The sequence below is a fragment of the Artemia sp. Qi Xiang Cuo genome, chromosome 5 (genome assembly GCF_049724085.1).
Source record: "Artemia sp. Qi Xiang Cuo chromosome 5, ASM4972408v1, whole genome shotgun sequence".
In the NCBI taxonomy this organism is placed as follows: Eukaryota; Metazoa; Arthropoda; class Branchiopoda; order Anostraca; family Artemiidae; genus Artemia; species Artemia sp. Qi Xiang Cuo.
Window position 1 is genome coordinate 41055297 of NC_142798.1, and position 27620 is coordinate 41082916.

Genomic DNA, 27620 nt, shown 5'->3' on the forward strand with positions numbered 1-27620 from the left:
AAAAAAAATCAAGATATTATCATTTAAAAATAATACTTCTGTAACACCCCCCCCCCCCCCCTCTGGATACCACCTTGATAGGATACCGTATCTGCTTTAAATTAAAAAAAAAATAATTAACTTTTTGGTATCTCTGCTTTAAAAAATAAATTAACATTTAAATATAATACCTCCCTACCCCCCCCTCTGGATACTACCTTGATAGAATACTGTCTCTATTTTTAATTTTAAAAAATAACTTTTTGGCATCCCTGCTTTCAATAAAAAAAAATGTAATTTACTGTCACTTAAATATAATTACGCCCTATGCCCCCCCCCCCCCCTCTGGATACCATCTTGATAGGATACCGTCTCTGCTTTAAATTAAAAAAAAAATAATTAACTTATTGGCATACCTGCTTTAAAAAAATCTAGGTATTATCATTTAAATATGATATCTCCCTACCCCTCCCCCTGGATACCACCTTAATAGGATACCGTCTCTGCTTTAAATTAAAAAAATAATTAACTTTTTGGCATCCCTGCTTTCAGTAAAAAAATCGAGATATTATCATTTAAATGTAATACATCCCTATCCTCTCCCTCCCCCCCCTCTGGATACCACCTTGATAGGATACCGTCTCAGCTTTACATTAAAAAAATAATATACTTGATAATTAACAAGGTCACTATATGGTTCAAACAATCACGCGAAATAACGTTAAACAGCTTAGTATTCCATGAAAAAAAATCGAGGGTGTGAGTTCAGGGGTACAATGACAACAACAGATATGTCGAAATTATGCAGATATACCTCAAATTATTAGAAAACTGAGTCATAGATTCGCCATGGCATTCAATAAGATCCAAAGAATCTAATTAAAAGGGAGGAGCACAAACAAAAGTCAAATTAGGCCAGTAGCCTATGAGAAATTGCAAAATACCCAAGACAATGAATAAGTACCAATGGGGGGCCCTGGGTCTATCAAAATACGCATAGATTTTCGGGTAAATACCTGAAAATTCGGGGATAGTACAAGCCCTGCTTGATTTCTAATCAGGAAAATCAAAATACTGAACTACACAAGAAAGAAAAACTCCAACTTTGCGGTTGATTTAATAAAGAATTGCCGCAAAATTAATTCCGAGTCAGCCAAACGCCTCTGCTGGTGGCGTAGCGACACTTCGGCGGCGGTCAACTGGGCCTCTCGTTGGCGGCGTTCGGTTGGTCCGGCGGCGCGGCGCCGGGGTCTAATGTAAATACTTCATGAAGTCAGCTATAGTTCATTTAAAAGGTCCAAGTGATAAAATTTAACACATAAAAATTTCTAGCAGAGAATTACCTTTTAGCTATAAAAAGAACAAGAGTTACAATCAAACTCATTATTTAGAGGTTCATTTAAGTAGGGAGCCCCCCTGACTTCATTTTGAATACACTTGAAAAATTTAAGTGCAATATGTTCAATGGTCTAAGGATAACTTATGATTATTTTTAAATGATGTTAGAGTTATCAGAACAGTCTTAGATTGTTAGACATCTGTTGTCTTTGGAGATGAGGGATGATATGCATCTACTGACTTGTGTACCTTACTTTTTTTTTATTTTAGCAGTGTTTATATATAGTAGAATTATTATGAAGAGCAGTTAATAGCTTTATAGAATCAACTAGGTTTTGGTAAGGTTATATTTTGCAAGCTTTGAGATTTTTCATGAGATATACTGTTTAAAAGGTTCTGAGGTGTTGACACTTTAATTTTAATGTTCACATTGAAAGGAAGAATTTTTGTTTAAAAGTTCGAGATAATTTATAGACTTGAAAATAATATTTGGCTGTTAGACCATAATATTTTTTGTTGATGAGGAGGTTGGAACTTTTTTTAGTTGTTTTACCTGTTGTTGGTTCCTGATATGTACTTTAGACTTGGACAAACGATTTCTGTATATATCCTTTCTTTACAATACATTTGACAATGCAAAAATTAGTCTCCACGTGATTATGCAGCTATTATAAATAAAAATACATTGCAATGATGCAGTTTTGCATTTATTATAGTAAAGAGTAGCTGCAGCAATATGATTCTGAAAAGGATGAAGTGTTAGAAACTTATGTAAATTAGTTTACCTTTTCTTGGTGTTTCAGCCCAATTTGGGTGGGCTGTATCCCGTACAGTGAAAACTGATGAATTGTATGAGCTATATACATATATATATGTATATATATATATATATATATATATATATATCATCAGGGAAATAAAAATGGAACTTCTATGCCTTCATGGTTACATGTGACTATGTCTGTCTCTGAGGTGTACCTTGTCTTTTCTTTCCATTTTTGATTAAAATATATCAAAAATGTAATTTTTCAAAATCTAGGGGGGAGGGTATAAGCCACCTTCCCAATTGTTTTCACATTAAACTAATTTGGTTGTGGTTATGAATGACTTGAAACATAACCTCTAGATGTTTGATTAACTTTGTTTCATAAATGAAGCCCTAATAAAGATGCTTACTCACAATGGTTCAAGGAAGCATTTTGCTTGTGATGTAGCTCTATTACTTGTATGACCAAGCAAAAACCTTTAGAAATAATTTATTGGAGTATGTCTTGCAAATTGGACCAGTACACCAATCCATGCATAGATAAGGATTGAAATAGGTTATGGGGCCTTGAGAGTAATAGTAGTATTAGGGGTCTACAAGCTAATAAATCTTGGGGATATAGAGAACTAATAGGGCATAGCTGTTAAAGTAGTGCAAAATAGAGAGGAAGGATTTACTTGTGCTTGAACACTTCCAACAGTCCATAAAAACAAACCAAACAAAAAAGTTACTCTCAGGTTTTTTGCTGTTGATGAAGAAATAGGATACCCATAGATTTGGAATATGAAGCGAAAAATAAATTTTAGAATTTTTTTCATAATATTGAAGCTGTATAAGACAAACAAGGGAAGATCAATATGAAGTGCTATAAATCATTTCTAAATAAAGAATACCTGCAAATTTTGGATAACTCCTTAAGTAAATTTCAATTAATACAAAGATTAATAATAAATCTGGAGGATTTATAGAGCTAATAGGACGTATCTGTTAAAGTAGAGCAAAATAGACGGATTGATTTGTGCTTGAAACTTTTCCAATAGTCTCTGAAAATAAAGCAAACGAAAAAGTTACTCTGAGGCTTTTTGTTGTTGTTGAAGCAATAGGATACCCACATATTTTGAATATGGAGATAGAAAATAAAATCATGGAATTTTTTTTCATAATAATGGAGCAGTATAAGAAGATTTATCATAAGTGGGAAGCATTGGAAGAAATAAATCTTTTCTAAATAAAGAATAATTGCAAATTTTAGCTGACTGCTTTAGTGAATTTCAATTATTACACAGACAAATAATAAATCTGAAATTTTTTTTTCTTATTTATAGAAAATAGATCCTGTTATATTATATTTTGTTTCTAGTGAAAGATTAGGCATGGCTTCCCTCTTATGGTTTCAATTCAGCACGATTAATGGTACTTATCTTTTACAGCAACCTCACTGAAGAATTACGCCGTGTAAAATTCGAGAACAAACCGGTTTCATCTGTCTGTATTAAGAGACAATTAGCTTACACTCACTGGAAAACAAGTGGTGAATGGCAGAATACATTAGACTTATATAGTTTAGGCTATTTATTTGCACATTAGGGGGGGGGGTGAAGTATTTAGACAGTGTGAAGTTAGAACACAATTCTTTCTTCATAATTTGCAGAATAATTGTAGCTAACACATTTTTCAGGCAGACCTGCTGTACTTTAAAAATTTGAAGTACCCCTCAAACCTTCTAAAATGCTTTGTGCTATTTTTGCTTCACTAAAACCAGATATATTTTGAGTAGTATGATTTTATCTGTTAAAACACTGGCAACAAAAATGAAAATCATGATTTTAATCAGGATTAAAGGAAAGAAAAAAACATTTTAACAAATAATTATATTTTGACATTCAATTTAATTTTAATATTTTAAAAGGACATTTTATCAAAACTTTTCCTTTTGGTTCTATTTCATGCAAACCAGTAGAACATTGATGCCTGAATAAAACTTATAAAGAACATGGATTTTTGAAGCAATCTGCTTAGTTTTTTGAAGCCATATTTTTCATTGACAGATTGATTTATGATTGAGTAAGATTTAACAATTGATATCCTTAAAATTTGAAAGGAATGCTTTCAAAAGAAAGAAGGTATGGAGGAAAACTCAATGCAAATCAGCTTAATGAAACGAGATTGATTGCATAAAATGTAGACTAACAATATTAACTCTTATCAGTTCTAGTACTTTGAATGGTTTGTCCTGGAAAATAAAGTCAAAGCATCTTCATAGTCCTAAGGACCCAATATAACGCCTCTTGTGCATCACAAATTATGAATTTTTGTTTTTTATAGCTGCACTCATCTTCAATTTTGTGACAAGTGTAAGATTTGGTCTTTTGGTCATCCTTAAGCAAAACGGAAGGGCATAGAGGTGTAGTCGGTGCTTCTCGTGGCCTAGGAGGAAGGTATGTTTATGTGTGGTTCTGGAATGTGTCATTTTATATTTGTTTGTTCTTTTACAGTTTAAGAGTCAAATTTGAAGAAGTTATCACCGAATGGTTTGTTCTTTCAACAGGATCTCAACAGACAAAGTGTAAGCTTTTGGAATGTTATCAGTCCTGAGCAAATAATTCTGAATATACAAGGCTATATAGTAGATTTTAATATTGCACTTCGAGCTTAATTTTAAATTTGTATAATTATAAGGATTTTTAGTTATTTTTACCTCTTTTTTTTTTGGTATGCGTGATACAGTTCAATGATAAAAGGAAATTAAAAGTCTAGTATATAAAAATTACAGATAAAATAATTATTTTTTTTTATAAAAGCTCCAGGAGTGCACTATGAAAAACCTATTTACTCTACTATATACCTTTGAGCTGCTGTTACATTTGTTCTTTTGTAGATAGTGTTTCTCCTCCATTGGTAGTTGAAACTTCTTATTTAACATTGCTTGTAGCTATTGTATGTAGCTTGCGTATCAACATTTATGCGCATCCTTTTTAGCCTCATTCATAACAATGTCTTGAGACAGAACAAATTAAATGATGTGCTTTTAGCTGGGAGGTTTTGCTTTGCTGCACTCTAGCTTTTCTTTGATGTTTCTTCTATTGTTGATTTATTTCGTTTTGATGTTGATTTTTATTTAAAAATTTATTTCGTAATTTTGAATAAATAGTACATTTTTGAGTTGTTTTTAACATAACCATAAATTTCAAGAATTTGACACATAAAGAAAAGAAGAAACGAAACTGCACAAACATAAATAAAGAGCTTCAAACTCGTGTTTATCTCTGAAATAACAATATCTTCTGTGGATGAGAAATCCAAGCATGCTTTTCTGTTCTTCCAATTTATTCTGAATGATTATATGGAAAATTTTCTGTATTGGCCTAAAATGAATATCCTTGCATTTTTTTTTCACTGGCTCTATATTGTCAAATTATTGTACCTGATATAGTTTAAAGATTTACTTTATATTTTCTTGTTTTAAAATTTCAAAGACGAAGTTTTGTTTTCATTATTTTTTTTTTTTTATTTGTTGATAGGGACGAACAACGTTCCCTATCTACGTCCAGCAGCGTTCCCAATCGCAGATGGATTCCTCCAAGTGTTATTAAACGAGACGCACTTCATCATGATGATAAGAGGGATCTTACATTCAGGAAAGTAAGTTAACAGTTTTTATAAGTACTACTCTTTTTCCCAGTTATGATGAACGAAGTTTCTTTCTGTAAGTGAGAATTTCAATATTTCTTGTCATTGGAACAGTGGAACAGGGAATCTTATTTCGGAAATTTACCTACTAGGAATAAGTATGAGAGTGTTGATACTATAACTATCTTGGCTTTAATCCTTTCCTTGCCCTTTCTGTAGGTCCAGATGATCAAACTTCTTATAATGATAGTAGACGCAAGATAACAATAAAAGGGGGAAAAGGGCTTTCAATAAAATGTAGATTTTAGAGGTACCTTACAAGGAAAAAGATGTATTCAAAGAAGGTAACAACTATGGGTGTTGTTTTGAGGATTAAGTTATTAGCATGTATAATAGGAAACCTCCAAGTTTCCTAGGGTCCAAATGATAAAATAGCACATGAAATTGTAATGCTCCAGGAAATATGTATAATAGGAAACCTCCAAGTTTCCTAGGGTCAAATGATAAAATAGCACATGAAATTGTAATGCTCCAGGCAACGTGTATAATAGAAAACCTCCAAGTTTCCTAGGGTCAAATGATAAAATAGCACATGAAATTGTAATGCTCCAGGCAACGTGTATAATAGGAAACCTCCAAGTTTCCTAGTGGCCAAACGATAAAATAGCACATGAAATTGTAATGCTCCAGGAAACGTTTGGATAATGATAGCTAGATTTCCCCAAAAGACTAGCTAAGTTAAAGTTCATATTCTTTTAAGATTACTGCTGAGGGCGGTTTTCCCTTTGTTGTGCTGTTTCTCCTGTTTTCGAAATGTTTTTGACGTATTGTGAAGTATTAAACTACTCTCTTTTGACTTGATGAATCTCAGTTGACTTAATTCCAGTTCAGCCTCACAATGCAAATTAATTACTACTGTCCCCTTTTCTTTGCCGATACATAAATTTAAACAATATTCTCTATTTTAGAACTAAAATGAAACTAATTTAATAAAAGCACAGTATTGTTTCCTTACTCTGTTGTAACAACTAAACTTCGCATTTTGAGCATTGTACTCAAACCCAATTTAACGAAACCATAGTGTTGTTTCCGTTTTGAAATATTCTGTTGCAACGAATTTTTATCCTTGAGTATGGTGGGAAAAGCGGTACTAACAGGGATTAACAGCAAAGCACTTCTCTTCTGGAGTCAGGTGAATTAGCAAGTACATTGATGTATTCTCATCTATAATTTTTCTTCTGGCTACTTAATTCCGCTATATTGAATACGATATTTTTTTATTCTTCAGGTCCGTGGGATTCTCAACAAGCTCACCCCCGAAAGATTTGAAAAACTAAGTGAAGATCTTTTAAGTCTCGGACTCAATTCAGAGGTCATTTTAAAGGGTGTTATTTTACTGGTAAGTTTTTTATCCTCCAATAGGACTCATAGCTGGGCCCATCCGATATGTAAGTGCATTATGTATATTTTATATATATATATATATATATATATATATATATATATATATATATATATATATATATATATATATATATATATATATATATATGTGTGTTCTTTATTATTTTGTTGTATTTACTGGCGCTACTCATGTAACAACAAAAGAAGATTTTCAAAAGCTAAGCTATTGAAACTAGAAAACGTGAAATATTTTCAGAGTAGTTTGGAATAATGAGAATGGCGATAAGCTATAAAATTACCGAACATTTTGTGAACTTCCCATGAACTTATCTTCTCCGTTTCACAGTCCCCGTACCGCAAATAATTTTGAGATTTTGATTGCTGTCTTGCAAGGTTTTGGCTGCTGATCATGATTAAATATGCCTCTTTGACAACAATCTAATAGCTTGATTTTAAGGATAAGTTGTCTAAATACCGTCTGTTGCACAATACATGTCTATAGGAACAAAATAGGGACCAATAGAGAAGTAACCATATGCTCTTTAGAATTAAAGGTTTTACGAATAGATTACTTAATAAATCTTTAAATTGTGATATTTTAAACTGAAAAAAAAAATACATAAATATAAAATTTCAAATAAATATCAAAGATAAAAATAAGTGTTATAATTCAACTGATAACATTGTATCATGGCCTTGTTCCACAGAAAATAATTGAATTGATTTCTATTCTTTGAGTTCTTATACATGTGTTTTTGAGCTCCCTTTTATATCTAATTTTGTACTTTGATTTGTGTTTGTTGTTATTGGCTATGGAAATTGGTAATTCCTTCAGCGTAATCGTGTCATCGTTCTGTGCCTACTTGTCATCCACATTTGCATATATTTTATGAAACATCGTTATTGCAACCAAAAATTTTGACCATGGGTTTATCATCATTTTTTTTTTTTTTTTTTTAGATATTCGATAAAGCTCTCGATGAACCTAAATATAGTTCTATGTATGCACGAATATGCAAGAAATTACAGGAACGAGCACCAAACTTTGAAAAACCCAATTCCCCTAGCACTTTTTGTAAACTCTTGTTAAATTGTTGTCGTGCTGAATTTGAAAACAGGTCAGTATATTTTATACTTTATGTGTCTTGAATAGGGCCTACTTATCTGGGTTTCCCAAGGTCTTCCTATATAATGATTTTAGTAATATGATGTTTATTCTTCATATTTATAACTATGAAAAAGAATCAGTGTTGCCTTTTTTCATTCTTGTTTGATCTGATTTTCGAGCTAGGCTATTTTTATCTGATTTTCAACTTAGGACTTTCTGAGTTTAGACGAAAAGGAAAAACACCAAAGCTAAAGCTCAAACCAATCCAAATGAAAGATTGAGGAGGGAGGGACCTTGTACATGATAGTTTCTGTGTCGTACTATAAATAGTAAGAATATCATTTTACTAAAAAGAAGAGAAAAAAAAACTAGAAAACTTTAAAAAAAAATCAGAGATCTGGTTTAAAGGCATAGAAGGGCGGGGGTCCTAGTTTCGAACAATGGTCCTTTTTTTAGGATCAGTCTCTTTTTAGAATTTAACTAGTAACTAATTATTGACTTGTTAGATTAATTAATTGTAATTTATTGAAAGCTTAACTGAGCTGCGTTGCTGAAGAAGTTTGGTCTTTGCTTTCTTAAAAAGAGCCCATAAGATTCAAATATAAAAAAGCTCGCTGAACATCTGCTGCATTTTGCATTGGAAAGGAAAGTTCCTCTATGTCACTTCCATTTTGTCCAAAACACCTAATTTACATAAACACCATACACCATCATAAAATATTTTTTGAAAATCGTCGAGGGTTTTCCAGCTGAATTAGACTGATTTTGATGCCCTGAGTCTGAAAATTACCTTGGTTTTGCTCCATAAGGTCAGGATTTTTTGCTTCAGAGATTATAAAAAAAAAAAATCTATTTTGCGCAAAAAAAAAAAAAAATGTGAAAAAACCTCGTAAAGATTTCAGATAGGTCCCATGATTATTTATTTAATGCTAGGTAGATTTTAGACGTTGGTGAATCAACCGTAGTTATGATTCGAAGAAGAGGGTAAAAGAATGAAAATTTCATGTGAACGGTAGGGGTTTGAAACTTTTTGGCGTGCTGACCAATGGTCTGCGTAGCAAGAGAAGGTTATAGGGAGTTGCAGATTGTAAATGATTTCCTGTATTCAGGGTGTAAGGTTTCATCAAATGGTAGCTGGAGTAATCATGTTGATCTTATGGGTGTTGGACAAAGACTTAGGACGATATGTAGTGTATTAGAGTTAGTTTGAGAAATGTATGGCTAAATGAGAATTTTAAGGACCGAGTAATGGTTGTGGCATTTGGAGGGTCGGAAATGAGGCTAAGCTAGAGATAATTTTGCGCTAAAGAGAACACATTGGTGTATTAGCTAGATGTGTACTACTCTGAGGATGATCCGCCAATATATTTTGGGTTGATTAGTGTAAGAGCAAATAGGCTAGTTAGTAAGTTCAAGTATTGGGGGAAATTATTATTTCTATGAAAATAGATTATTTATGGGAACCGACCAAGAAGATTTAAGAGTTACAAGGAAATATTTCTGGACTACACAGTTGAAACGGATTACAGAAAGTTGTAGAGAAGCTTGGCTATAGGATAGCAGGAAAAGCTCAGAACTAGAAAGGGCATGGTAGGTAAACAATTTAAAGAATATTTGGAGAGCCAGGAGCTACGAAATTGGTGGAGTGATGCATCTGAGTCCCCTTCTCTCTCGCGCTCCCTCCCTCTCTCTCTTTCTCTGTCTCTTTCTCTCTCTCTCTCTCTCTCTCTCTCTCTCTCTCTCTCTCTCTCTCTCTCTCTCTCTCTCTCTCTCTCTCTCTCTCTCTCTCTCTCTGTCTCTCTCTCTCTCTCTCTCTCTCTCTCTCTTTCTCTGTTTTTCTTTCTCTCTGTCTCTCTCTCTGTCTCTCTCTTTCTCTCTCTCTCTCTCTCTCTCTCTCTCTCTCTCTCTCTCTCTCTCTCTCTCTCTCTCTCTCTCTCTCTCTCTCTCTCTCTCTCTCTCTTGCTCGCTTGCTCGCTCTGTGTATTCTAAGACCAAGGAAGTGTGGGAAAAAGTTGTTTCCCCTTGGAAGGTGCGGAAAATGTTAAGGATGGGATGGTTGAAGGCATATCTTTATTTTGCCCAATGTCTGGAGAAGGTAATATTGATTTACTAAAATTGTCTTGGGCTTCTAAGCAGTTGGAAGGATTGAGGGAGGGAATTTTTTTCCCCGGGGAAGAGGCTGGAATGGATATGACATACAGATACTATTTCCTGTGGGGTATTTTTTTTCCCTTAAGGATAATTTTTTTGTTAAAATTAGTTCTTTTTATTAAGTTTATTATGACTAAGAGTTTATAAATATCCTACCGCATTTACGCTTGATTCTAAAGGTTTTAATTAAATTAGTTCACCTAATCAAAGCAATTGTAAAATATTTCCTATCCTATATATTTATTTAAAATTTGGTATTAAAAAAGTGAATGAACAACCTAAACGAACTGTTAGTAAGGAGTGTCCCGGCTAAATAGTAACCGAAACTCTCATGAAAACATTTGTCTTATTTTCGAAAAAAAGGAGAAAGGCCTCTTAAAAGTCATTTAATTTTAATGAAAGTCACACCATCATATTCAACGTATCTAAGAACCCTGTTGTAGAGGTTTCAAGCTCCTATCTACAAAAATTTGTAATTTTGTTATTTTTGCCAGAAGAAAAATCACGGGTGCGTGTTTTTTTTTTTTTTTTTTTTTCAGGGGTGATCATATCGACCCAGTGGGCCTAGAACGTTATTAAGGGTAATTTTCCGGGGTAAATTTTCACCATGATTGAATTGTCCAAAGGATATTTCCACGGGAAGGAGGACTTTTCCGTGGAGGTGTATGATGTTTAAGATACTTATTGGGCAGCTTTCTCCTTGAAAATGTCAACTGAGCTGTATCAAGCAAATATAATAGCTAGTGTTACCACACTACTTTGCCATGTTATGCTAGATAGTGGTGGGATTTGATAAAATGAAAGGTGTCCCTGTTCTGATTATTGTTGCTTCTCTATGCGCACATATCAAAAGGAGTAATAATCAGATGTAATTCTGCAACAATGTCGTCACCCTAAAATGAGTATCTATGAGGAAAATGTAAACACGAAAACGACACTCTGCTGCAGAATTACCTTTGATGATTACTTACTATCACAAAAAACTTTTCTTTCTTTTTTTTTGCACAAACCCACTTTATACTTAATGATAGTTGGTTGCTCTGAACCGTCATTAACTATCAATTGAAATATAATTTTGTCTCTGTCATTGTTGGCTGCTATAAGATTCCAGACAATAAAATTATTTATTTTTTTCGCCTTCAATTTTTATTGCATTTTCCCCTTTGATTTCTGTTTTCTGCAGTGAAACACTGCCAAGCTTAGATTTTAAGTCGTCCATAGCCTTTTCAACTACAATTAATTTGGGGTTGACGTTTCCTTTGAAGTGACTCAAGAAGATTCGATTCCAGAATTGCAAATCCATGGTTTCTGTTGCTTCAGTTGATTCACATAATTTATCCAAATTATATTCAACAATGCCCAACAAAGTATTCAAATTATCAGCCGAGCATTTTAAACATAATTTGTCAATGGGGTCAGAAGAAATTATAACTGACGGTTCTATTGCTTTATGTTTCCGATGTTTATTCTTCATATTTTAACTATGAAAAAAAAATCAGTGTTGTTCTTTTTCATTCTTGTTTGATCTGATTTTCGAGCTAGGCTATTTTTATTTGATTTTCAACTTAGGGCTTTCTGAATTTAGACGAAAAGGAAAAACAACAAAGCTGAAGCTCAAGCCAATCCAAATGAAAGATGGGGGAGGGAGGGACCTTGTACACAATGGTAAATTGATAAATTGTGCCATTATTGTGCAAAAAAAAAAAAAAAATTTTTTAATCGTCCAGGTTTTTCCAGCTGAATCAGACTAATTTTGATGCTCTGAGTCCGAAAATGACCTTGGTTTTGCTCCATAAGGACAGGATATTTTGCTTCAGAGATTATACAAAAAAATCTATTTTGCGCAAAAAAAAAACAAATGTGAAAAACCTCGTAAAGATTTCAGATTGGTCCCATGATTATTTATTTAATGCGAGGTAGATTTTAAACGTCGGTGAGTCAACCCTAGTTATGATTCGAAGAAAAGGGTAAAGAATGAAAATTTTATGTGAACGGTAGGGGTTTGAAACTTTTTGGCGTGCTGACCAATGGTCTGCGTAGCAAGAGAAGGTCATAGGGAGTTTCAGATTATAAATGATTTCCTGTATTCAGGGTGTAAGGTTTCATCAAATGGTAACTGGAGTAATCATGTTGATCTTACGGGTGTTTCAAAGACTTAGGACGATATGGAATGTATTAGAATTAGTTTGAGAAATGTATGGCTAAATGAGAATTTTGAAGACAGAGTAATGGTTGTGGAATTTGGAGGGTTGGAAATGAGGCTAAGCTAGAGATAATTATGAGCTAAAGAGAACACATTGGTCTATTAACTAGATGTGTACTGCTCTGAGGTTGGTCCGCCAATATATTTTGGGTTGATTAGTGTAAGAGGAAATAGGCTAGTTAGTAAGTTTAAGCATTGGGGTAAATTATTATATCTATGAAAATAGATTATTTATGGGAACCGACCAAGAAGATTTAAGAGTTACAAGGAAATATTTCTACACTACACAGTTGAAACGGATTACAGCAAGTTGTAGAGACTTGGAAACTTGGCTATAGGATAGCAGGAAAAGCTCAGAACTAGAAAGGGCATGGTAGGTAAACAATTTAAAGAATATTTTAGAAAGCCAGGAGCTACAAAATTGGTGCAATGATGCACCAACTCTCTCTCTCTCTCTCTCTCTCTCTCTCTCTCTCTCTCTCTCTCTCTCTCTCTCTCTCTCTCTCTCTCTCTCTTGATCGCTCGCTCGCTCGCTCTTTGTATTCTAAGACCAAGGAAGCGTGGGAAAAAGTTGTTGCCCCTTGGAAGGTGTGGAAAATGTTAAGGATGGGATGGTTGAAGGTATTTCTTTATTTTTGCCCCATGTCTGGAGAAGGTAATATTGATTTACTAAAATTGTCTTGGGCTTCTAAGCAGTTGGAAGGATTGAGGGAGGGAATTTTTTTAATTTGATTTTAAAAGCGGGGGGGGGGGGCTGGAAATAAGATTAACGTGTAGTTTTTGGGGATAGTTAATTTGGCTGGAATGGGTATGACATACAAATACTATTTCCTGTGGGGTATTTTTTTCCCTTAAGGATTATTTTTTTGTTAAGATTGGTTCTTTTTATTGAGTTTATTATGACTTTAAGTTTGTAAAAATAGTTTATAATTGATTCACATAATTTATCCAAATTATATTCAACAATGCTCAACAAAGTATTCCAATTATCAGCTGAGCATTTTAAACATAATTTGTCAATGGGGTCAGAAGAAGTTAGAACTGACTGTTCTATTGCTTTTTGTTTCCCCAATTTTTTGTATTCATACTCATTGCGATGTTAACCCTCTTTAGTCCAACTTATAAGGCTAACAAGTCTCTTATGAAATGATTTTTCAGTTGAAAATAGAATCAATAAAGACTTAAAGTGTCAATAATGAATTGCTATACTGATGTTGCTACTGATACTACTTCGTATGAAGTCCATATTCTAGGGATTACTTGAGACAGGCAGGATGGAGCCCATAAACTGTCGGTTAAGACGAAATATCTATGTTCGAAGGATATGGGTTTAAGTCGGTGTGGCTGTTTTTATTTTTTGTATAGTAAATGATGACGCTATTTCTAGAGCTCTAATTTTGAGTTTTCATAAAATTTAATATGCACTTTTCTTCTTTCTTGACACAAATGTTGATAATATTACTTAGTTGCCTGATCTGTTGTTTGTAGTTGTTCTAGCCTTATATTTTCTTCTACAGAACTAAAGCAAGTGATTACTACGAAAAACAAAATGGCGTTCTCACAGCAGATGAAGAGGAGGAAAGAGCGGTTGCTAAAAGAAAAATGCTTGGAAATATTAAGGTATCCTATTTAATCAGCAACTGACGTTACCATGTTATCGCATCTAACGACAATTCTTTTGCTCCGTGTGTTCGAAATATTACAGTACATGTAAAACTGTGTTCACAGAATGAAAGTCATAAAACGTGAATAACTACTTCAAACCCAATTGAATCCGGGTGTGTTGTTTTTAGTAACTTCACCGTAGCGTGTTTGATAGTGGTATTGATTCTTTTATAACCCTATGTCCGCATAATTCCTTGTCTGTAGTCTTCCCGCCTTGGTTCTATTTTTATCTAGTATCAAAAAGTCTGTGCAACAGACTTTAGTTTTTTTGTTTTATCTACTCTTTTGATTGTGAATATCATCCTAAATTTGTACTTTGCTTCAAAAGCATCTATGGAACCTTTTAATTTTGGCAAAAAAAAAATCTGTAAACACAATTATAAGTCGGAATCCCTATGTGTTCGATTTGCTGAAACATTTTTCAGTTTGGAAAATATGTAAAAAGAATTTAACTCTAGACCTGTGTGAATATTCAGCGTTAATTCTAGCTTGTTCAATATGCTTTAAAAGCTACTCAAATATTAGTAGACCTCGATTCAGCTTAAACAAATATAAAATGGTTTGTACTTGATTATTTTTCTTTTTTCTTAAGCAATTATTGCATATCTTACTTCTTCAGGCTGGACACCATGAAATTCTAATGCTTAATGTAATAAATGCTATTTATGGTATTCCTTAATTGTTTATAGTTCATGGGGGAGCTTGGGAAGCTTGAGATGTTGCAAAGTTGTATTCTTCATAAATGCATCCAACAGCTTTTGGAAAAACGGAGTCGCGGAGGACTCCGTGAGATGGCGGAAAATTTGGAGTGTCTTACACAGATCATGATGACCTGTGGACGCATCCTGGACACGGATAAGGCCAAAGTAAGTGTCTTATGTTTGTATTAAGCATAAGTTTAGATATTACTCAATTTCCTAATGGGTATGATAGTTTTTTTTTCTGACTTATTGGAGCCACGAGAATGGTTTATTTAAAATCACTACAGTAATTAAATCATTGAAAAAGGAACAAAAATGACAGACAACTCGACTTGAAGTGTTTGTGGTTGCGAACTCAAGAACAACTCGTAATAACTTCAGGCCTCTCATTTGGCTCATAGTCATGAAAAGGATTCAGGCTTTTCGTTGAGTTTCAAAAATGATTCACAATTTAGAACAAAAAAGTTCACAATTTTCATATTTCTCTTAGTCAACGACTAAAAGCTCCTGTAGTTGCTAGCTTTTCCATTTACGTTAGGAGTGCAGCAGGTTTGAAATTCCTTTTCTAAAAACGTGACAATCTGGGAGTGTTGTAAGTTTTCAAAACTAGCATTCACTCTATGCCTTACCATAGTTAAGACTGGGAGTTTTCTAGTTTGGTTTCTTACTATTACAATAGTATCTCTCTAATCATTCTTAATATAGCTTACTTGAAATAGCTGAGGATGGTTAATTTATTTTTCTCATAGCTGAACATGTAAGCAGAACTTTAAAAAGCTGACTACAATTAACTAAAGTGTTAGCTTTTTCGTTTAACATGGATGCATGCTAATGCTTTTCCTTTTATTAGAAAAGGTTTGGTTCTGCGATTGCTCCTTAAGAGTGAATGATGGGCAAGTTCCAATTAATAGTGCATGATCTAAAAAAAAACACTATTAAGCGTATTGTCTATGATTAGCGCGCTAGCATTAGCTTTCTGCAAACAAGGAAGATTTCTGCAAAGATCTGCAACTAGAGCTATCTTTGTACTGTAGGGTCCAACGCGACAATCTAACTAAGTGTTTCATTAACAAGGACAGATCAATCCCACTGCGTTGCTGCTACTCCAAGAATTTATATCTAGAAAAGGACGAATGGTAGGACATAGAGTTCTATGTGGACGTGTTTCGAGTAGGACCTGAACCAGAAGGACCTCATTAGGGCTATGAATAATTTTATCTTGATAAATGCTGCGTTCTACTATGACATTGAAGAAATTGTCCAAGCTCTTTTTCATGGTGGAGGCTAAGATAGGCTACTGTACTTCATTACAAAGGAACAGGTGCCATATTTTTCTAAGACCTTCTGCGTGACATCGGATCTTCAATTTCGATGTTGCTTTAGGATGAGATTAAAAATGTGAAAGTTGCAGAGGAGTTGAATATCATGATAACATAGTAGTTGGAAAGCAACTAAAGTGTGTGTCTGAAAAGCAGCTACTGTGTGTTTCCCCTTTTTACCTGAGATGAGTACAAGGGACTTGGATTAAACGCAGTAATTCTTGTATTAGCACCTTCAGTATGAATTCTAAAGCCACCGTGCCGAAAGGAACTTGCTGCAGTTGGAGTAGAGTTTGCCTAAGGACAGAGCTTCATCAAAAATCGATGTTTTTTAATTCTGTTTTTAGCCTCAAAAACGATTAGAGATTGGCGAAACGCCCCCTAATCTCGAAGATAGCGGACGCTGCTTCCTGCAAGTCACATGGGGACGCTGACATAGAACGTGACTTCTTCCTGGTCAGCGTAGATTATGACCAATGAGCATCGTCAATGAGGTTGAACATGCTCAATGCTAGACTATTAGTCTAGAGGTTCGAAAGAAGCTATAAATCAAACCTGAGTTGGTTCCAATTACCAGAGAGCTATTGTCTTTGGAGTGGAATGTGTGCTAGAGCTGTAAATTGGACCCCGGAGCTGAGTGCACTAGACAGGTTGAAGAGGAGTCCAAAAGAATAGAAAAATAGCTGAAAGCTATTTGTAAAAGAACGACAATTGGGTGGGATGCTTGCAACAATGGCTCTTCAGGAAGCTGAAGGGGGTATTAATTCCAAAGGTTATATAAAAGTATGGTCTCGTTCAAAGTACGATTGAGGCTTGGGGTGAAAAAACTGCATGAAGGAGAGAAGGCTGCAAGAGGGGTCGATCTTATCCTGATCAGATTTAACAATTGAAATTATTCTCTAGTTTTCCCTTATTTTGCCAAAAGTAATAAATAGAGCAAAGAAGCCATTGTTATTTTCTAATTTTTTTTTTTTTTTTTGAATGAAAATTAAAGCGCTTAAATGAGGTTATAAATTTTAGCAGAGTAAAATAAAGAACAAGTGTATCAATGGTCAAATCGCAAACTTCCACTTTTTGTTTGTCAATGACTTCTAAACTGATCACATCATAATTTAGGTTCAGAAGTAGCCTATAAAACATTCATGTATTTACACTGAAAAGTTCATAAGCTTCAGATTTGTTTAGTTGAGTGGGGGGCCTTCAATTGTAACAACTACAAAATTATTTTATTCTCCTTTCCTTAAACTGTGTTTCGTCGTGCCCTAACGAAAGAGTGCTTCTCGCTCAACGTTGAAAATACGTTAGAAAGTTAGAAAACTCTAAATGGGTTCAATATTCATCGATTGAATGTACAGGGACCTGCTTTTGAGTCTAACGTAAAAAGTAAATGCTATAACTTTATATGCTGTATACCACAATAAAGCCATATTAGTCAGTTACGCAATGCAACAATTTTGTTGTTTCTTCCCATTTAAATCACCGAAGAAAAATATTCCCGTGATAAGTATTTTAGAAATTTAGTTTACACTTTTTCGTTTTGGTCATGGCAATGTCCATGCTTGTGTAAAATTATAATCTAGATATGTCGAAACCATTTGATTTTGTTATCGAAAAAAAACATCAAGTAAAATTTCCTTGGTGATCGCAGGATGATTTTGGCTGCAAAAAGTTTGAAAGCTAAAAAAAAAACTGAATAGACGCAACGTTTTCTTCCAGCGTCTGAAGAGCGTACACATGCGCAGGGTAAGCTGGACTCTTCAAAGAAAGTACAGGGCCTTCATCTTCTATTGAACTCCGAAGCTCAAATAAATAAGCATCAAATACTCACAACCAGCATTAGGCTAAAAGTTGACACGAAATGTGCCTGTTAGTATCTAAAAAGCTACACTCGTTCGGTGTTTTCCATTTCTTTTAATCCAAATTGATAGAATACGAAGTTTCAGTCATTTGTGTTTAGAGTAGGGTTCGCACGTAGGGAAATCCAAGTTCAAAAATTTCTTCGGACAAAAAACAGGTTTTCATATTTTTTTTTTTTTTCAAAAAAAGTTTTTTTTTCAATACTGATAGAAAATATGTACCTTGAATTGGATTTGGGCTTGCCACTCAAAAAAAATTCATTAGGAGAATGTGTTGAGAAATAGGCTTTTACAAAGATATTTTATGATCCAAATTGTTTCTAATTGATAATTTCCGAAATGTGCAATCCCAAATGAAAGAAGAAGAAATGGAGTTTGGAATATTTTGATGTAGTAGACAAGTTTTTTGATACTGACCTAAAAATTAATAGTTTTCATCAGAAAATTTCTTTTTAATTGGGGGGAAAAGACCTAGTTTTGCGGCTGATGATAGACTTATGAATTTTATTAACTACAGAATTGTCTATTAGAAACGATTTGTATTAGAAAATATTTTTAAAAGAAAATTAAAAAATTTATTTTTAGGGGTAACCAGCGGAGAATAAGTTTATAGAACGCGTTTTTCATGACGTATTAACGCCTGTATTGGCAAAAATATGGTCTTCATTAGTTTGAAAAACGTTTAGTCTGCCCAGGCTTGGGAAAGAAAGGGAAAACATCTGCTTTTCCTTACAGACAACCGTTCCCTTTCACAGTAGCAATTTCTGACAGGCAACGTTTTTTTATGCAGTTATACCAGATGCAACCTGACGCATCAGAAATGGTAGTTGATAAAAAGCAACAGTCCAGTTGGTGAAAGAAGAGAAATCGGGATAAAGTTGATATAGTCACTGATAATTGCTATGCATAATTTAATTTTGTCAGTTTAAGCATTGTAAATTGTTTGTTGAAGTGATAGATCATTGATTTTTATGAGGACTGGGTTTGACGCTTACATTGATACTGCATGAGTATCAACCGTGGCTCATAGAGATTACGTGTTATTTATATATTATTCGTCTCATGTTTTAGAGTCTAATGGATCAGTATTTTGATCGAATGTCCCAGCTATCTGTCAACGAGGCTCTACCGTCGAGAATTCGATTCATGCTTCAAAATGCAATTGACCTCAGGAAAAACGGATGGGTTCCAAGAATCTTAGCAAATGCCGAAGGACCCAAAACAATTCAGGTAGCTATGCTTTTTCTTTTCCGCACAGAAATATCGGAATGTAAAATCTTATGATGAAGCACAAACTGTAAATATTAGAAAAAAAAAAAACCAAAATAACAACTAGAATGAAACCATTGGGTAGAGATAGATAAATTTTTTCATTTGTATTGAGTCTTGGAAGTAGTTTGTCTGGCTTCTGCAAATCGGTACGTCTTTATAGACAGTTAGACACTTTAGTGAACAAAAGAGAAAGAAAATTAAACCTTGCCAAGACAGTCCGGACTAAGTTTCTGTTTCAGTCAGACTGAAATAAATCTTAGTATATCATTTTTGATCGCATATAAATTACTTCATGTAGAAAGGAATCGTATGCAAGAATGTAAACTTCGTAAAAGGAACAAGAAGCTGGTATCAAAATTGAGAATAGATAAATTGTGCTTAAAAAATTTATTGCCTCAGTCTGCTAATACTTTTGTTGTATTTTATACATTTTTCAGTTTAATGCATGCTGATAAAATCACCTTTCTACGAAATATTCATGCTACATTTTGTTTTTGGTGTTCTTGCTCCCTTTATTAAAGATTCAGATGTATCACAATGTAGCTTTTGCCTCAGGATTGTTAATTCGGCTAAACTTTAAACTAATTTGAAAGTAGAAGTGTGTGTGTGTCAGAAACCTTATGTGCTATCTGTGGAATTGCAGCCAGAATACATAATAATAAAGTAACAAAATATCAAACAGTTCGTGGTAACAAACTGTAAGTAAGGAGCGACCCGGCTCAATAGTAACCGAAACTCTAAAAAATCGGAATTTTGATACCAATAGATACATCACAAGAATCAGATTTTTATGCTAATTTTAAATATATGTTTCATCAAATTTAGTCTTAACCATCAAAAGTTACGAGCCTGGGAAAATTTGCCTTATTTTCGAAAAAGGGGGAAAGCCCCCCTGAAAGTCATAGAACCTTAATGAAAATCACACCATCAGATTCAGCGTATCAGATAACCCTGCAGTATTGGTTTCAAGCTCCTATATGCAAAAATGTGGAGTTTTTTTGTTTCTTTTCCCCAGGGGTGGTCGTATCGATCCAGTGGTCCTAAAATATCGCGGGAGGGCTCAATCGAACGGAAATTAAAATTTCTAGTGCCTTTTTTTAAGTGACCAAAAAAATGGAGGGCAACTAGGGCCCCTCCCACGCTCATTTTTTCCCAAAGTCACCAGATCAAAATTTTGAGATAGCCATTTTCTTCAGCATGGTTGAAAATATAATAAATATGTCTTTTAGGATGACTTAATCCCCCAAAAACGAATTGAAATTATTCCGTATATGAAAGGTGCTGTCCTTTCCTCAATGCCTCGCTCTTTACGCTAAAGTTTGACTCTTACTCACAACTCTTTTTTTTAAAACAATAAAAAACTTCATTTAATTAACTTTATTTAAAAAAGTAAGCTCCTTACTTTCACTTAAAAAAAATTGTTTTTTTTTTATTTAATTAACAAGAAAAGCAACTGCTAAACCAAAACTTGAACTAATAATAAAAGACGAAAGGAAATAAAGGACTGTATTATTGGTGCGTATATTAGAGTTTCTGAGAGGTCATGAAAAAGCAAGTCCCTGTGCGGCTCTGTTCCTCCACTAGCTTCTGAGATAAAGCAGATAGAGAAAAAGAGCAAAGAAGGGATACAGAAAGAGAGAAAAACAAAAACCCCAAGTGGCACAGGACTTCTTCCTTTTATGTTGTTGAGTACGGTGCGCGGTTACTAAGACGTTTAGGAATTTATAGTCGTGATTACAGTTTTTGCTAGAGAATATTTTAAGAACAGTTTAAAATATGGGAAGAATCGAAAGTAAAAGCAAAACTGAGGATATTAGCAAGAACCTGATACTGTTTAGATATTTCAGACACGCCTGATTTTCTTTTGAAGCTTAGCACCATTAAAAAGAACATCCTATTGGTACAAAGCATGGTTTTGAGATATTTAATTGCCATACTTAGACTGTGACGCAATGTACGAGGAGTGTTTTTTTTTAATTAAAGTCCGTTTGATCATAAGTAAACAACGACTGATTATTTTAAAAAAAGTAAATTTATTCTCAAAAAGTACGTACTTTCCTCTATTTATCAGCATAGTTGCCAAGTTTGTTGTAATACTTATGATACCTTTCTACTAATTTTAAAGTAACCTGTTTGAAAACTTGCCGCCTGTTCCGCTAACCAGGAATTCACTTCCGTTTTTACGCCGCCATCATCATTGTAACGATCCCCACTGAGGTGTTTTTTGAGGTGGAGAAACGGGTGGTAATCACTCAGCTCAAGATCAGGACTGTATTGTGGGTAATCTAAAACTTCCCAGCCAAAACTGTGCAAAAAATTACGGGTCTGACCAGCAGTGTGAGGTCTTGTATTTTCATAAAGAAGGACAACTTCCTTTGTCAACATGCCAAGTTTTTTTGTTTTTTTTTATCGCTCTGCGTAGCTTTCCGAGGGTTAGGCATTATTGTTCTGCATTGATAGTGGTTCCTCCGTTGCATAAAGTCGACCGAAAAACACCATGTCTATTCCCAAACACCGACGCCATGATTTTGCGCCGGGAGAGGATGTTTGGCCTTCAGATTTTCTGGGGACTTTGTGTGTTTCCTTTCCATGTGCTGTTGCCTCGATTTGGGCGTGATATGCGAAAACCATGTTTCATCTCTAGTTCAACCAGTTGTAACCCCTGTGGCAACCGTTAAAAAAATTACGACGACGTAACAACAGCTGTGAACTCTTGGCTATTGGAGCCGGCGACAAGTTCTTATAAAGACTTTATTTTAAAATTAGTTGAGAGGTATGATAAGGGTTTCAAAAAACTTAATAACTATTCAGGTGGAGAGTTACAGGAGACACCCCTTATTGGTACAAAAATGGTGTTATATCACATTCTGGAGGGAAAAACCCATGACAGTATCAAATATCCCATACGTATGCCCGCACTTACCTAAATTGTTCTGTAAATATAGGGTGTGTTAGTACCCAATTTACAATATACTCTGCCCCATGGTATGGTAACGTGATCGAACTTCAAATGGCCAAACTCTAAGGCCAAGGGTGCACCCAACCCGGGTCACCACTAAAAATCTCAAGATGTCTCCTTGGAAGTAGACGAAACCCCCGGTCGGTATAATAATGACGGTATCTCGTAACTCTTTTCCCACCCTGTCTGGGTTCCTGGAAAAAATAGTCTACACAGCTGTAGAAAATAGCTTGCTTGTAATCTTCCAAAAAGTCACTTGACAAAACACATCAACTCTTAAAAGAACAGACTCCCCCAAACGGGGTCTCAATGTAGACTAACTAATTAATATTGGTTCTGTACAACAAACTTGGCATAGGGGTGGACTTCGCTTGGCCCTGGCCAATCCTCTAAATCAACATCTACATCCATTCTACTTTTGCGTAATTTTATCTTTCAATGGCCCAGACCCGGGAGACCAAAATATAATTTAAGTTCAAAGCTTTCTTATTGTAAAAGAACCTAGCTTAGCAACGAGAGTTCAACTTCTGATTAGAATTATCTTGTAGGCAAATATGATTACAGAAAAGAAAATAGGCCATTTGTCTGAAAAGAAAAAAAACAAGTGGTGGAACCCCAACATCTTCCCCCGTAAGATAAATGACCACCCATGCGCAACGCTGGTCCACCCTCACAAATATAACACTGAACTTCAACTTTACAAAATTCATTTGTCTTCTTTCTTCCACCAGTGCCTGTGCTTCCACCACTTGGCTCTGGATCTGTCGTCCTCCACACGTCTCTACTGTAGAGCCAACTTGGTCTCTATCGTATGGCATCCGCATTTTGTTGTGAAAGTCCCCATTCACACGTGTCAGAACTGTCTATTTCACTTCCTGAGTGAAATATGGTTCTATCTGATGGTGCTTTTCTTAGGGTATTTCCAGCGGGAGTCGCATACAATTGTGGGTCTGAATATGATTTTTGGTGTACCGCGGTAGTTTTTTTCGAATTCATATCTAATTCTTTCAACTCTTGTCCCTTTTCTGACCTTGTGTGAATCTTCCGTTTTCCGCCATTTCTTCAAGGTTTACTTAACGTCAAAATACTTCTTCAGTCTTAAAGAAAATTCTTTTACAAATGTCTCTTCTTGTCTTTTCACGAAATATTGTTGCGTTTTAATTTACCGATTTTAAGTGGGGGGCTCAGCCTCCCTTGTCTCACAAGTTACTTAGTCGCGTGATATATTGATTCCTAAGTTTTATTTCTTACTATTATCTAACTAGGCACAGCCCATTTAGATCTTCCTAATATTTTTAATTAATTTCCTTTCTTCCTCTATATGTAATCACAATAGGCTACTTTGTAGGCCAAATTAAATTGTCTCTTCAAAAACGGGGAATTCGTTTGCTATCAGGTTTACAGATAGGATATATCTTGCAGTTGCCAATGATTGTTTGGTAAGGTATATGTATTGGCCCTTAATGGTCCAAAAATGGTGCGACGCTGCATAATGGAAGAGAAAGCCTCTGACTGTACTGCATATTAGAAAGGGACATCCATGCTTCCCCAATTTGCAATATACCCTGCCCCAGGGTGTGGTAACGTGATCGAACGTCAAACGGCCAAACTCTAAGGCGAAGGGTGCACCCAACCTGGGTTACCACTTAAAATCTCTAGCTTTCTCCTTGGAGGTAGACGGACCCCCCTGTCGATATTATAATGACGTTATCTCGTAACTCTTTTCCCATCCTTTCTGGGCTCCTGGAAAAAATAGTCTACCCAACTGTAGAAAATAGCTTACTTGTAATCTTCCAAAAAGTCACTTGACAAAACAAATATCAACTCTGAAAAGCACAGACTCCCCCAAACGGCGTCTCAACGTAGACTAACTAAATAACATTGGTTCTGTGCAACACACTTGGCGTAGGGGTGGACTTCGCTTGGCCCTCGGCAATCTGCTAAATTACCATCCAAATCCATTCAGATGTTGCGTAATTTTGTATTTCAATGGCCCCGGAAGACCAAAATAGAATTTAAGTTCAAAGCTTACTTATTGCAAAAGAATCTAGCTTAGCAACGCGATTTCAACTTATGATTAAAATTATATTTTAGGCAAATTTAATTACAGAAAAGAAAATAGGTCATTTATCTGAAAAGAAAAGAAAAGAAACAAGGGATGGAACCCCAACAGTAACTATGTTGAAAAATAGAGTAAAATATGCACTTTCTGAAAATAAATTTACTTTTTTGAAATAATCTTTCTTTGTGTACTAGTGTTCAAACGGGCCTTTATTAAAAAATACGCCTCGTATATTTAGTATATACACATTATGTACAGGGTGTCCCAGTCTAATGCCGGAACAGTGTCTGGAAAACCATGTATTGGACCAAAAACAACTTTATTTTTATCGGTGCTAAGTCTTATGGCAAATGGGGACAGCACAACTTGTCAGGAGTGAACATCCCCCTTCAGGAGGTGAGTTCTAAATTTCAGACAGAAACCCTAGTGTTTCTGTATGCGCTAATGCATACAGAAAACTTATTTTTAAATATATGTTATATATTTCAAGCTTTCACGTCAAAAAAATTTCGCGCTGCGTTGAAAAATATCGGCATATGCTATTGAATATCGTAATAATTTAAACCATGAAATGAACTAGATCTTTTTTCTTTTTTTAAACTAAGGTTAAGGTTTCTATTTTATAGCAAATCAGAGAAGATGCAGCTAGAGATATTGGCGTATTTATACCTCCTAATACAGGTGGTCGTGGACCTCCGCCGATGGTTCCGATTATGGAACCCAATTACGATTTGTTTCCTCGTAAGGGATTTAGTGACGTTTTCGGTGGTATGCCTTTGGGCCTTGGAACGGGACCCGGTACCATTAACGGCGATGATTTTGGGTAAGTTTCAATCTTTATCATAATCTTTTATTTTTCAGGGAGTCCATTGTAAAAGTGTAGCTAGTCAATATCTATGTAACTGTAAGTTACTACTGCTAACAATTCATCATATCACCAAGCCGACTAAAGCTGACAACCCTGCTATTCTTCGCTACTCTATTCAGTGCATTACTCTTTGCTTTATTCCAAATAAGTTTCGCTTCCTTTAAATCTTATTTCTTTCTACCATATTCGAATACCCCATGCTTTTAGTTTGGTTTGTGTCGATTGTCAAAAAGAATAGTTTTTGGGCCATACAAAAGGTCCTAAGTATTATAACATTTTTTTTTTATTTTTTTTTTTTATATACACAGTGAGATCGAACCTCATTCCTCGTAGAACTTCTTGTTTAATATGCACTCGCTCAAATGAGTCCCAAAACTGTGTTTTGAAACTTCCTCTAGAAAGTATATACGATTTTTTCCTCAGCCTTAACTTTGTCTCTATTAAGAAAAAAGACTCATTACTGTTTAGCTATTTATTTTGTAACATCTTCATTGCCTTTGTCTTCCTAATTAATACTGTTAATCTAATAATAAAATATTAAAATTTTAGAATTGCTCTCTTGATATTCTCCTGAGACTCGAAAGTCTTTTTATGACTTGGTACTTGTCTGCAAAACTTCAAGTGGAAATTAATGCTTTCAAACTTTCATTCAATTTCCTGGCATCACTAACAGAGGCCACAATCACTGGTAGATAAATAAAAAATTTGTGTAGTTCCAGCTCCTATCTATCCCGCTTTGGCCCACTGTCCGTTATATCGGCAGCTTTACTGTCCCACAACTCAATCTAAAGCTATCCCTTAATAGCCTGTATCTCTCCCTGTGATTAAATCTTTTTATGATTGTAGTGTATCTTTGGATGCATAAAGGATCCTTGACCATTCCCCTCCCCCACCCTCCTATATGATTCTTTTATTATAACGATGGGATAAAATGCGTTAATATTCATGGGTGTCCTCAGGATGTGATTCAGTATGGGTTCATTCTAATTAAAGACCAGAAGTTGTTCGTATTTTCTTTGTCTATTGTCTATAGGGAGTATATTAAGCGTTGAATAACTGCAATTAAAAAGTGAACCATAAATCATACTTAGTGAGCTATGCGTCATGTTGGAAGTTCATTTTTTGCACATCTGATGTGCAGTTACAAAAGTCTTACACGTTCTTTGAAACTCTTCTTCATAGTTTCTTTTTCCTCTGGACTAAAATTTGGAACTTTAACAGCAATGGGAGATTATAAAGGGTCCCCTAATATTTCAAAAGGATTTTTTTTTCTTTTTTGTACTAACAAAGGATTTGCCTGTAGTCGACGAAAAATAAATCGGAAAAAACCGGATTTATCATTTTATCGTGTTTCGCTTCTTTTTCGTTATGCAGCTAGAGTTTATCCTGCGAACAGGCACATACGTCTACACTTATTTCGGGGGTGGAGGGAGCCCCAGTTCAAAACAACAAGATGAAAAGACCGATTTGCACGACAAGTTTTAAAAATCTTGAAATTACGTGATCTACGTACGTTCATGACCGTAAAAGGAATATTTGAAAACCATAACATTGGTGGTTTATATTAAAATGTATGTCTGACTAAGGGAAATGGATTACTGTCATATATGTTTTATTTACCCTTCAATGACGGATTATGGGGAATGTATACTGTCATTTGTACCCTCTCCACGCTATAACCACTCGTGACACATCTTTGAACCAGATTCACTTTCTAGGTGCATGTAACTGCGATATGTATATGCTTTGACATTGCACATGGTTATACGTAGTAGCAATAGTACCAGCACAATAGTTCATTCAAATAAACCAATTGAGAATAGTATTAAACCCGTTTCCAAAAGGCCTTTAAGGCTAGCTGCCAAAAAAGCAAGATTAGCTTTGAAAGCTTGTATTTAATTATTTTATTTCGTTTGAACTAATTTATCATCTCACACCATTTTATTTATCAGTTCTGGTTGATCTTCGTTAAAGTAAGAATGCTAGGGCTGTTTTAAAAGTTATAGTTTATTAAATTTACAGTTTTAAGTTTTGCATTTTAATGTAAGTTCTTACATGTCTATTGTTTTTTTTTTTTTTTTTTTTTTGTGTGTGTTGTGCTGAAGACGGTCCTTGGACAAAGGGCCGAAATATTCACTAAATTGAATTCCACTGTCTTCAGAAAAACTTCTCTATTGTTTCTAAGTTGTGTTTGTTTGTTATGGAAATGTGTGGTCTTCGTAACTATTTATGAATGTCCTTGTTATTCGAAACAAATTAGAGAGAAAAGACGGACCTTATGTTTTGTTTTCAGTTATCAAGTAGACGTTATCTTTTTTTCAGTAATAGCAGAATTATTA

At 34.7% G+C, this 27620-nt stretch overlaps 1 protein-coding gene across 2 annotated transcripts in view; it reads left to right on the plus strand.

The window, feature by feature from the left end:
• Positions 1–27620, plus strand: part of NAT1 (N-acetyltransferase 1) — a 59376-nt gene that overhangs the window by 9305 nt on the left and 22451 nt on the right. The window contains exons 2-9 of one of the 2 annotated variants that reach the window (XM_089089584.1): positions 4579–4649; positions 5605–5725; positions 7002–7112; positions 8078–8235; positions 14097–14199; positions 14934–15110; positions 19192–19350; positions 25040–25236. In XM_089089584.1, the coding sequence (XP_088945710.1) occupies positions 4612–4649; positions 5605–5725; positions 7002–7112; positions 8078–8235; positions 14097–14199; positions 14934–15110; positions 19192–19350; positions 25040–25236 (1064 nt within the window). In that variant the 5' untranslated portion in view covers positions 4579–4611. Of the gene's footprint in view, positions 1–4495; positions 4522–4578; positions 4650–5604; positions 5726–7001; positions 7113–8077; positions 8236–14096; positions 14200–14933; positions 15111–19191; positions 19351–25039; positions 25237–27620 lie in introns of those variants that run through there. The other variant, XM_089089585.1, reaches the window with a different exon arrangement.